Below are 12,968 nucleotides of genomic sequence, written 5' to 3'. Positions count from 1 at the left end.
TGTCCTAATTTGGCCGAAATCGCACAGCCCTTCATTGAATCACTCGCTCAGGATGCCCGAGGAACCTTCGTCGATTCTTCTTCTCGTCCACGTATTCCAGAATGTCTGATTCTGCGCCCTGTTTAACAATGTCGCGTTGTCAATGTAGCTTGGTCAGATTCTTGCAGGATAGCCGAGAACCTTTCCACTGACATTGTCGCACTGCGGGTCGGTCACATTGTCAATGTCACACGGTCCTGACATTGTCAACAACAACGCACGGCGACCGTGCCCTCTCGCCGTTGGTATATAGCATGTCCTACGAGATCGTGTCCCCCAGCTTCTTGCACACAACGCCCTTACAATGCTGTCCTTTTTTCTCTACGGGCGACAGCACCTCGGCCCACGCTATGCTACTCCACCAGCCCAACGCTAACTTCCGCTCTCGTCTTTTGAACTCTTCATCCGCCTGACGATTAACTCAAGCCTCGTTTACTTTGGTCGCATTCTACGTCTTGATCAAACGCACTTTGCGTCTCCGGCCGGACTTCGTACCATAAACGTGATCTGGAGTTGGGCAATGGTATGTATCAGCATCTGTTGGCTTGTTCGCTTGCTCTGACATCTACTCAGTGCCGGAGGCCCGTAATAATGTGACCTTAGGGAGCGAGGATGCATTGCCCTCATTTTTAGTACATCACAGTTCATAATTGGAGCTTGCTGGCAACATTTCGACACGTGTTGTGATATTTACGCAGCGCCGACGACATTCGAACGCGCCTACTATGCCTTCCAGCAGCGCATCCAGCGCACGCTGCACAACCCCTTCCCGTCCGAGTTTTACTTCAAGCAGGGCTCGCCGCTCGAGGCCAAGGTCAACACGGAGGAGCGCGAACGCGAGGAGCGGGCGTACATGTGCCGGGGACTCAGGGACTTCATGGTGTGTACGTGGTACGCACGGTGCCTTGCCGGATGTACCGTTCGAAGCTGACAAGAATCAGAGTGTCCATAACAGACAACACTCGCATTTACGGACTTGAACACGGTGCGCGCACTTCCGGCCGCTTCTCGGAAAACTAGCCTACCCGACCCACTGCAAGTAGCGAGCTCGTCTTGAACCTGTTCCTCCTACGTTCGCGGAAGGATTACCATCTCGACCAGCAGTCCCAGCTCGTCGTTGATACTAGTGATGTACGTCAGATGTCTGATCACGCACCTTGTCCCACAATATCACATTGTCAGTGTTGCTTCGTCGGATTCTTGCACAATAGCTTCCAACGTTCCCACTGACATGATCGGATTGCGGGCTGGTTACATCACGGTGTCCTGCATTCTCAACAACAACACGTGGCGACCGCGCCCTTTCGTCCCTGTTATATACCTCGTGCTACGAATTAGTAACCCCTGAGCTGTTTCTCTACCCCCCGTGCTCAGCCGTACTTCTACGCTGAATTGCACTGTGTGCACAACAGCATATTGGCTTGCAATATGCTACTTAGCCAGTTCACAACACTGATCGCCACCGATCCACTATTGATGGGCACACTCTCACTCTCGTCTCTCGTGCTCTTCATCCGCCTAACGACCCATCTCAAGTCGCGCCTACTTTGGTCATGTTCAGCATCTTGGTCAGGAGCACCTTTGCACCTTCCGCCGGAGATCGTGCAGTTCTTATGCCGGGCTCTGCATGCCAGCGAAGCTTTGGTTGTACGGTGCTGGTCCGTACTCCGCGATCAGATATGGGAAAGTGCGGATGCCTGTGGCTCTCACAGCGATGAGCTGTTGCCTATCGCGGGCGACCTTCTTGATATATTCCTTCGCCACGGCGTGGATTTGGGGATCAGTATGTACCTCGTGATCTATCAGCTCTTCTGCTCCATTCAAGTTCCATGAACATATGCCTTAGGCGCATACGAATTCTATCCGAGGGAGCGAGGATGCCTGGACCCTCGCTGTCAAGTACGTTGTAGGGTACAAATGGAGCTTGCTCGCGAGATTCCGATGCGTGTTGTGGTCTTTACGCGGGAATGGGGTGCCCTGCCGGCCTGGTCACACTCTGCAAGGTGTCCTCGTGAGTAGCGTCAGGCAGCACTGTGTTCGTGACCTTTCTAACATGATCGGTAAAGGCTGCCTTACACGATATTATCCGACATATTATGTTGTTGACCGAAAAGTGCGCGTCTACCACCGAGGAGTTCCGCCTTTCATCCATGTGGCCACGCATGTCTACATCGAACAATCAGTGTGTCGGAGGTTCAGGGACTCTATGGTCTGTGCATGGTATGTAAAAAACATTGTGGAATTGACCGCTCAAAGCTGATCGGGAATCAGGGTGTCCGCAACGAACAACGCTCGCATTTACAAACTCGAACATGGTGCACGCACTTCTGGCTGCTTTCCAGACGACTGGCCTGTCCGGCCCTCCATGACGAGCGAGCTGGTCTGGGATTCCTTCTTTCTGTGTTCGCTAAAGGACCACCATTTCGAGCATCAGTCTCAGCTCATTGTAGATAATGATGTGTCTCAGGCTGATCGCCTGAACACTGCACTACGTGTGCGCAACTTGATGATGATGGGTATTGGGCAGGAAGAATGGAACCATGTCTGTAAACTCTGCATGGATTTCAAGGAGCCAAACCGTACGCCTTTGTTTTTATGTCCTTGTGATTTCCCCACAAGAATAACTTCTCAGATATCATGCGAGCGGTTGTCATCGATGGCGTTCAGATAGGACACCCGTGCTGCAGTGTCCATGACTGTAAGCAGCCTCTGGTCACTCAGCGTGCTCGATTCTGCCTAGTACATGACTCGCAAAGCAAGATATGCGCAGTTGTGGGCTGCACGGCGTCGTGCGAGGAACCTTTCAAGACTTGTGCAATCTCACAGCATCGTGCCCTGGAGAGTGCAGGAGATGAGCGACGCAGTGCCATGTTTCAGCTACGGAAGCGCTTGCAGGCCATCGGGTCTGTTTCTACAGATGATCTGTTATCCCGCGCCGATGTTATCATGGACATTCAACCTGACGGCGGCGCTCAGGACTGTTCTGAGAAAGATGAAGCTGGAAATACCATCCCAAAAGCAAGGTTTGGTCGTCGTCGGACACACAACGAGCAACTCTGTGTTGCTACATGCGGTGTTATCCTCTCGCGGGCAACATTCTTTGGCTCTGAAGGAATCGATGGTGTTCGGGTAAGCCCTATCTGCGTCAGACACGGATGCCGCAGATAACTAACATACATACATCAAGCAATTCCTACATGCGACGTTCCCTACCGAGCGTTCGGTACCTCAAGTGATATTCTACGATACCGCCTGTCTGCTGAAGAAGCGTCTTATGACGGCCCAAGACCATCATTTTGACCGGTGTGCCCTCCCTGTCGACGTATTTCACATGAAGTCCAAGCACAAGGAGTCGGATGAGTTCTGTGGCCGCTATTGCAATGCGGCGCAATTTCCGGATCTTATAGTAGGAACAAAGTGGAGATTCAACTCATCTGCAGCAGAGATGACGAATGCATGGTTTGACGGATTTGCTGCTATGGTAAGGGAGATGCGAGATGACCGCTACGATTTTTTCTTGGATGAGATGATAAAACACCACAACCGGTTAGTAGTGCATGAGCTAGTGGGTCGAAACGCCAATCCTCATCATATAGACCGGCAAGTATTGTTATCCTAGTATATGACTATCATAACTATGTACTAGAATAGCGATCATCAAATGCGATATATGCTCTCGCACAGTGTGCGGACCCGCGTCACGGTACATCACACATTACTTGTGCATGCATTGATATCTTGATATCAATGCTGAAGGTGTTGCATACAACAGGTAAGTGGTACGTGCAAGCGGACTCAAAGGTAACAGAATCACACCCGTCTGTGATGCACATCCGCCAACACCGCAGGCATTACATCCCATACTGCAGGTGTTCCATGGCTGTGGTATGCTTGCGCCGTAGGCGGTCAAACCGCCCACAGTGCAACGTGCACGTATGGCAACATGGGGTACACACGGCGAAGAGATACCGGCAAATGCACACAGTTCTGTCTAAGTCAAGTGAATATAATTGAAATATAATTGGACATGTCCGGAGTCAGTAGGTGCGGGTGCGAGACGGAGGCAACCTTGGGCTTTCAGGGAATCCACCGTCCACCCTCGGGCACGTCTGCGTGAAAAAAGGGGAGAGGATACCGTTGGGTGTGCAGTCGGTACTGTATTTATATGCTCACTGGACGTGTCAATGCGACGCGTCCACAACGCGGTCATTATGCACATGTGACCCCGTTTGGGTGCAGCCGCGCATGCCGACACACTCAAATCCATGCACGCCAACTCGCTCAACGCCGTGCAAGCCCAACACGCTCATGGCGACGCGCTCAACCCCGCACACGTGGATGCGCCCAACCTCGCGCACGCCGTAACCTCAGTAATGTCCAAGGTCAAACCCTCGCTTTCCAACATAACCCCCGGCCCTCACCATCCAATGCACCCCGGGCCAGTGCCATCCAACGTGTCCCGGGCATCCAACGCGCCATGGGCCGTCGTCATTCAACGTGCCCCGGGCCATCGCCATCCAACGCGCGCTGGGCCCTCATCATCCGACGTGCCCCGGCGATTGCGCATGGCACAGATGTACGGCAATAGGCACGGCATAGACGTACGGCGATGGCGCATTGCGTAGGCCCCCAGGAGTAGGCTATACAGAGGTATGATGCTCGGGGCATGGGCACGTCCTCGCAGCCTCTACCAGCTTATTGATCTAGTCGACAGCGTTCCCACTCCTCCTTCGCGGTCACAAAAAGGACCCCTTTAGCGGTTCCCTCCAGGTCCCCGACCCGGAGCAGATCCGCCCACCTTCCACTGAGTCAAGATGTGCTCACAACACATCACCCGCATGCCCAGTCCGATCGCCCTCATCGCCGCCCTCAAGCCCCACACAGTCCTCATAGAGTCTGGTTTTGTCACCCTTATCAAGTCCACCCCCACCGTCGTCGCCAATGCTACCATCTGAATAATCCGACTACTCCGCCCGCGTATACTCTAGTCTCTACTACTTCTCGCCTAGTCTCTCTATGCACCACCCCTCAAACGATATGCATGCCATCTCACAGTCACTCGCCCACTGCGGCCCGGGAGCCACTCGCTCCCGGGCGCGTTGGCAACCCTACGCAGCTCAGTTATCGTCTTCCGCTCGATCCACCCCTCACACTCACCCTCAACAATTCCTAAACACGCCTGCATCATGTGTAACAGTATCTCCCTCATCCCCAATTACAACGAAACCAATTTCCTCCCTCTGTGACCCACGAAATCCCACCCCTCAACAACCTCAACCGCGCGATGTCCACGCCCAACTCCGCGAAATCCACCGCGTGCGCCTCGTCAACGGACTAGTCGGTGAGTCGTTGAACCTTTTTGCCCTTTTTCAAACGGCGTGGGTGGCACTGCTCGCCAGGGTGCTTCTTCGCTCGACCCCCCATGCCTGCCTACATCATCGTTCATATTTTCATTCCTTTCGCACGTTCAAGCTTGCTAATTAGCCTTGTTGTCTGCTTCTTTCAGACCAAGCCGTCGAGTCCCTCGCGGACATATGGCCCAAAGACGATATACCCGCGGTATTCAAGACGTCTGGACACGCTCGCGCGGCTGACGCGCCATCGACACCAGCTGCTGCTGGTCCCTCCCTTCGACCTCGGAATCTGAACATGCAGCTGTCGTCCCCGATTTCGCCCCATACGCGGTCGCCGGCCTACCAGCTGCACGTCGCACCACCGAATCCCCCCTCCGCCTCCGCAACACCGACACCCGTCGGGACCGGCAGCTCCACCGCGCCCCTTGTCCCTCTCCGACAATTTGTCCTCTAGGTTCTCCGCCGCTCAAAGACCTCCGCGACTGTCCTCCAGACTGCATTGTGCTGCATCACCGCCGTGCGACCCAAGATTCCGGAACTCGTCGCACGCGAGAAGGCCGGCCTAGGCGACGCTGACGCGACGCCGATGGAGGGACGCATCACTGTCGAGATACTGACCGACAACGAGCAGATCAACGTGGACGATGTCAACAAGGCGCAGAAGACCGCAATCAGCGGCGACGGCAAGACCGAATGTTACGTTGTCCAGCTACAGATGTGCACACCGCGATCCGAAGGGTGCGATACCATCCGCATCGCGGACGACGAACGCCCCGCGGGTCCAGCACGTGCCGCCAGCTTCAGTGCCGAACCGTTCACCCTCGCCAAACCAAGCAACGTCGACGCGTTCTCGACCTCTTCGACGTCTGCGTCCCAGACGATGCTCCCGCCTCTCCCCCCGCTCCCGAGCACCCTCCTCTGCCCGCGCCGCACCTTCCTAGCCGCGCTCATCCTCGCCTCCAAATTCGCCCTGGACAGGACCTACTCGAACAAGGCATGGGCCCGCCTTGCCGGCCTTCCCCCCCGCGAGATTGGCAGATGCGAGCGCGCCCTTGGCAGCGCTCTCAAGTGGCGCTTATGGGTCGGTAAACTTCCGGGCGGCGTCAACGCGTCCGTGTTGGGCAAACGCGCGGTTGGCAGATGCCGCAGCGAGAGCAACTTGTTCGCGAGGGCGGGTAGGGATAACGCGGTGCCCTCCGTCACGGAGGCCATCGACTCTGTCGTGCTTGCACCCCCGAATCCCAATGTCTGCTCCTTGCCGAACATCGGACGATCTCTTGGACGTGCAGCTATCTTGCCCTCTCTGTCGCTGCCCTCTGTGCCTGAAGGCTGCGTTGCGAGGCTCAATCAGTCGAGTTGCTCGTCGACGTCAATGTATGCGCAGGCCTTTTGGCCAGCCGCTACATCCGCCGCGCCGCCGCCGTACTCCAACGGCCTCCCTTCAGCCACGTCGACCCCGATGGGCACCAGCAGCACGTCCAACGCATTCACTCCACCGCTGACACTGTCACCAATAAGTATGATCTCAAGTTCGGGGTAGAAATAAGGATTATGATAATTTGTTTCATAGATTAACTGTACATGTAGTGTGCCGAGTCATTAATGAGATGCCGATTCTAAGTATATTAGTGATTTGTGGGATCCGTATTTGGGTCCCAGTCAATAAACTCCTGTAACAGTGCCATAGGATCCATAGGATCAAAGTCTGTGCTAGATAGTAAGCTGAAGTTGTTATTTTCTCCGGAGGCGCCAAGATCAAAGCTGAAGTCGTCAAGTCCTGCAGGCGCATTACCAGGTATGATGGGAATAGGGGAAGATACATATAGTTCAATGGCTCCACCCAACTCTTGGACCATTAGCGGAGGCATAAGGTATGGCTGCAGTGAAGGATCTGCAGCCCTTGGTGTGCTGGGTGCAGGGGATGAGGAAGATTCGCCAAAGTCAGCCTCCCATGGAAGCGAGACTTGCGGTGATTCATCGTGATCACGACCGGCTTTCTTCAATTGCACCTGGTAGTCTGCAAACAATCGACTGGAGCTTCGAAAACCTGCCCACATGTGCTCGTCGCCTTGACGAAGTTGGCGCCGAACCCGCTGATACGAGGAGTGTCCTCTGCCACTCCATACATGACCTGGCCACTGTTTCTGCATAGCCTCTGCACGGTTTTGCTTCCCGACCCCTTTTACCCGCTCGGCGAAGGCTACATTACACATCCCATCCCAAATGGAATCAAATGTGTACCCTGAGGGAAAGAGAGGGATATCCTTGTGCATGTGCGAGCGTGACATAGACCTAGTATGTGCGTGATTTGACTGCCTTGGGGTATGGATCCGGTTCGGAGGCTGAGCGCGAGCTGCTACCGATGAGCCGGACACAACTGGAATCCGTGATAAGCAAGGAGCAGCTCCGACTAACGCATCGAGTTCGGAACAATCAGAAACGGGTGGGGATGACAGTGTATCCGTGACAGGGTCTGAGCTCCAGAAAGAATCTGGTCTGTGAGTCCGAGTTGAAGCCGGTTGTCAGGGCACGGCTCCCACACTCGCCTCATGTCTCATTGTTCTCTTTTTCTGCTTCCGCTTCTGTCCCATTTCGTTCATTTCCCCTAATACTTCCGTCTCCCTATTCGGTCGCGCTCTCCCACGCCCCCTAATACTTCCGTCTCCCTATTCGGTCGCGCTCTCCCACGCCCTCCTAGGCTTCCCGCGCCCTCCTTTTGGCATCTCCCCTATTTCGTTCCGTCGCTCGGCGCTCCTAGGGCCTCCGCACTCGCGCGGCCTTCCTAGGCCGGTCCACCGGTCACGTGTCGGGCACCCGAGGACCCTCCCCTTCTCTCATTGGACCATCTTTCGTTGCGTTGATGGATTACTCATCTACTATATAGTCGCCTGTCGCACCAGGGAGCAACCCAGACTTGTTCTCTCAGTTGCCTCCCTGCCTTGTGCAACAGGTATGTGTATTCCCCCTCGTATCTTCGTATATATACTCAGTTGCCTCCCTGCCTTGTGCGACAGCGTCTCCACCGCCGTCCCGGGGGATCCGCGCTTCTCCTAGGAGCTCCAGCGCGTACTCTGACACCGGTGACACGGAAAACGGAGAGAGAAGACCCGGCGATGAGTGCACGCGCTTATGGCGTTTGGGAGCAGGAACATCGCCACTCGATGGAGACAGTGGCCGCATTCTGCGAGCTGGACAAATGGAATCAACAGCATCGGCGAGACCTGAGTGTTGCATGTTAGACCCGGATGTATCTTAACCTACATGAATCAAACACACCCTCGTACGCAGCATAGTCCTCCTTTGATACGATTGCTGTGCGGATATCTCCAGGTACAATGCGTAACAAAGCAGTACGTGCACCATCCTCAAACTTGAAGATGGTGTCTGGATCCTGGGTAACCCAGCGATCAACAGACGGGTTATAATACTGAATGAACGTGACATCCTTCAATAAAGGCACAAGCATGGTGTGATTCTGAAACTTCAGCTTGGAATATGAAGGTATTACTAAATCAATCAAGGTAGATGCCTTATGCAGCTACGGAACCAACACATGATGTCAGGAAATCCAGTACAAGAAAGACTGAACAAACGCACCGCCGTCCATATGGCCAAATGTACAGCATATTTAGCATCTTCCTTTGCTTCCTCAGCGGTTTGCTTGTGCTGCTGCCACTCCGTCTGCCGCCGCGGCACGTTGTATCCCGGCATCTCGTGATAGAGGCGCATTGGTTGCGCATGGACAGCAGGTGCAGATGCGACAAGTGTCGCAGGATTCGTAGCGCAGTCGACGGTTGGCAGAGTGACTGCGTCACATGAGGTATCAGGGCCGAAAAGGGCATGAGTGCAATAGTTCATGTCGTACCTGTAACCAGAGCACCATTTGAACCCGGTGCCGCAGTCGTAGGTACGGGATCTGCACTCTGAGGGACTGTCCGTACGTTGCCTGGTGCTGGGTTATGCCGTGCAACCGGACACCTGACGCGCTGCGCGTTTTGTGCAGAAGCGAAGGTTGCGGTCTTGACGCAGCAGGACCGGCACAGGTTATATTTGCAAGCCTGATTACGGTCACTGTCCTGACACGTAGCACAAGGCTCGCCTCCGCGCCCTGTGATGAATGAGTATACAGCCATCAACTTGCAAGGTTGAGTTAACGTACGTCGATTGCCTGACATAAAAGAGAGTGATAATGCGAGTGATAATGCGAGTGATTGGGTGGCGTGAATGTATGTGGAGGAACTTCGATGGAACGGTGACACGTCCTTATATATTACATCGGCAAACGTGTATCTACAACGTGACGGAACATCTCTCCGTCACGAACATCGAGGATGTTCCTACAATCGACAATGTTCGGTTCAGGCACTGAACATTGTCGATCATGTGACTGACAATGACAACGCGACAATGTCAAATCGGTCGCAGAATCAGACGTTCCCACGTATTCGGGATATGTTCGGAACGGACTCTGCTCTTGTGACATATGCGCTACTCCTTGCAGTCTTCACTACACACCCTCCCTGCACAGGAGGCCATGTGCGCGCGCTCACGGAGAATGTCATGGGCCCTTGGCAATGTTCGTGCTTCGATGGACGACCACGGCTCCTCGAGACTTTGAAATGGTCGCCCTTGAAGCTTATGGATCCAACTTGGATTCAACATCGCCCACCAACGGCTTGTTCCTCCCGATTATTCCACAAATTTGGCTACCTACGAGTGCTCACGAGACGAAACGAATGAACAATGTGCAAGTCGTAGCCAACGCGCAGGTGTAGACAACGGCGTCGTCGAGGTTTAGACAAATCTTCGATTACGCATACATGTCGGATGTCCGTGACTATCGATACTTTGGCAGTCATAGGCGTCAAAATGGGGAGTCGCAGAGTCTGGTCGACGACTCGCATCTAACCGTTTCTTGCGTCGGGTCACCGCCGGGAGAGACAGAAACCTGACGCAAACTTTCAGTCCGACATCCATAAAATCCTTCTTGGAACCCTTCACCGTGCGCTCGCTTTCCGAGCCACGAATCGGGGTTGCCACTTCGCGGACTCTTACAAAGCTGGAGATGTATGTCCTCGAGATGATCGAGCGATGGCCGTTCGAGAAAAGGATCGAGGGTCTCGAGCGGGTGAAGGAAGCGCGCGAGAAAAATTACCCTGTGTTCGCAATCGCGCGTCGCAAATCGTTTGGGATGAAGAAGTAATTGACGGTGGAGGAGGCGAGCCTGCGCAAGCGAGGTGTCCATGAAGATTGACAACGTCCTCCTTGAATTAAAACCAAGCTAGAGTAGTGACATCGGGGAAAGGGCAGGGGTCATTTTCACGTCCTTGGTATCTCAGTAGCTCTCTGCATGCTCGTTTATCCCATGTCGAAGCTTCTATCCCCGTCGGAGACCGTCCATCGACCGAAGGGATCACCCACTGGGGATAGGACATCATAGTATACACGTTCTCATCATGCACGCATCAGCACATGAAATCAGATCTCGCTTCACTTCGCTCATGTGTCGGCCCATGTATACTGATAAAGGCTACGACGCGGCCTTTACATGCGCAGTGTTGCGAGCGAAGTATCGTTTACCCCATGCGACGGGCTCTGATCCGCACGAATAGGCCACGACGATCTTTGCTAGTCGAGGCAACCACGGCCAGGGGCTAGGATTGACGAGGCGCTTCATCAGCTAGCGGGTTCGTCTTCGGCGGTTAACCCCTTGGGGCAGACAACAACGCATCGGGTTCATACCGCGCGTGTTATTACACTGTTCGCTTTACTGACCAGAAGGCAGAATGGTGAGCCGAATCGGTATCGGGACCCACGGCGATTTCCATGGCAAGCTTGAGCACAGAGGCAGGGCGGAGTCGGCGAGAGGAGGTCAGCCTGGCTCCTTGACGGCATGGCTAACGTCCGAGTCGGCAAAAAATGATGTCGCCATCTTTCCCGGCCTCGTCGTTGTAGTCAGCCAGGACTGCGTGCTACTCTGCCGCCGCCGCTCAGATTATGAAGCGATGCGTCAGCCGGCCTCATGGTGCGGCCATTCGCGAAGCAACCCCGCTCGGGATACGACCTCCGGTTGGTATCAGGATATGCATGCTGGCTGGATCGACGTGCGTTCATTCACGACAGGTGCATTGGAGCGTTTCACACAGCTTCTGGAGCGGCGCGCCATGTAGCAAGATCGGATGGCTGGTCAGAGGAGCGTACATAGGCTGAGTCGCCGAGTTCGGCCGTAACCGAGCAGCCGATATTTCAAGATCGGAGCCGAATTCACCAGGTCTGAGCATCCGAGTCGGAGGGACCCGAGTTTGTTATGTTTACAACGCCTTGTGAGCTCCGTAAAGACGCTTAGTCGTCCGAGACTCTGTTGCAACGGATCGAGACGCCGTATCGATATCGAGTCGACGCACTCAGCATTCGCTCAATTTGGGTTGTAACCCGTCCGGAAACCCGTTTGCAGTTCCAAGGCGGGCGGAGCGTTTTTTTTTTTGGTCGAGACACGATGTGGTGTGTCGACGGATGGCGAGCCAACGCTAGCCGTCTTGCGCCGGTGTCTGAGGTGTCTCGAGTAAGCAACGACGAGGGTTCGACAGCACCCAGTCGTTGCTGATGCCACTTCTCCCAGCGATACCGACTTCGCCAGAATCTTGAGAAGATCTGAGCAAGGGGCTCGCGTAAACGGAGATTCGTACGCAGAGGATTTCGCACAGATCTCATAAAGCTCGAGAAGCCTAGCGAATTCGACGTTCGTGACGTTGTAGAAGCTAGAGGAGACCGACAGCGTGTTCAAGACGTTTTGGTGGAGCATCTTCGACATGCCAGAACCTGGCCAAAGTCGCAAGGTGTAAGGACGACTCGGAGGGATACTTACATATGGCGGCAGATTTTCGTCATAGTATATCCATATATAGCAACGACCCCTGCCGACTGCGGTTTTTTCACCGACCCAATAGCCTTTCACCGATCGGTCATTATCGCGCGCTGCCCTGGCCAGATTGCGCCAGCCTTCGTCGGACAATAATATTGCTCACCAAAGGTGGAGAGGCCGAGGTTAAAATCGATCTGCCGAGGAGCCTCCATCCGTCAGCCAAAGAAAAAGAAACGATATATCCGGCCGGATGCTGTTCTGTGGAGAGCGGGGCGGATCCGAGCTACGCCGTGCGCCGGTGCAACCCATTCGTGGATGGCCGGAGTCCAGCTAGAGTCAACGTACGAGCGGAGACGGAGGCAGACGAGTCGCGAGGGAAGGTTCTTTGCTGTGCACAGCGCCGCATGAGCATGTTCCGGAAGGCGAAGATGAAAAAAAAGCTTCTCCGCCTGTCCGGTGCGGCTCGGTCATCCCTTCGTAGAAACCACGAGGCAGGTCGCATATGTAGAAGGTACGGAGTGCCTGCGGTGTTATCCAAAACGTCAAAGCTTGAGCCGCCTGCGGGGGCATGGGTCAGTCAGCAACCTGCATTTGGTGTCGGATTTCCCATCGCCCTAACCGACTCGGTCGACGGTAACTTGTCCCTTTCAACCGTTCATCCCCCCCTTCGTTATACGTCCTTCGTTCCTTCAGACGCTCTCGAAAGCGGGTCG

The 12,968-nt window shown here is 54.5% G+C and overlaps 2 protein-coding genes across 2 annotated transcripts; both read left to right on the top strand.

The window, feature by feature from the left end:
* Positions 1-1,464: 1,464 nt before the first annotated feature.
* PUNSTDRAFT_77731 (uncharacterized protein) lies at positions 1,465-3,658 on the top strand (the record flags this gene model as incomplete). The annotated part of the gene is made up of 7 exons (XM_007389001.1): positions 1,465-1,822; positions 1,886-2,050; positions 2,106-2,259; positions 2,311-2,618; positions 2,672-2,881; positions 2,957-3,168; positions 3,227-3,658. Coding segments are annotated over 7 exons (1,839 nt in total), but the record flags the coding sequence as incomplete, so codon positions are not given.
* Positions 3,659-5,461: 1,803 nt separating this feature from the next.
* On the top strand, positions 5,462-6,933 carry PUNSTDRAFT_139302 (uncharacterized protein; the record flags this gene model as incomplete). Its single annotated transcript, XM_007389000.1, has 3 exons — positions 5,462-5,504; positions 5,546-5,790; positions 5,848-6,933. The coding sequence occupies 3 exons, from the start codon at positions 5,462-5,464 to the stop codon at positions 6,931-6,933; spliced, it is 1,374 nt and encodes a 457-aa protein (XP_007389062.1).
* Positions 6,934-12,968: the final 6,035 nt, after the last annotated feature.

This window comes from Punctularia strigosozonata (assembly GCF_000264995.1).
Source record: "Punctularia strigosozonata HHB-11173 SS5 unplaced genomic scaffold PUNSTscaffold_22, whole genome shotgun sequence".
Classification (NCBI taxonomy): domain Eukaryota; kingdom Fungi; phylum Basidiomycota; class Agaricomycetes; order Corticiales; family Punctulariaceae; genus Punctularia; species Punctularia strigosozonata.
The sequence above is the reverse complement of the archived record's forward strand: the minus strand, read 5'-3'. Positions and strand labels throughout refer to the sequence as shown.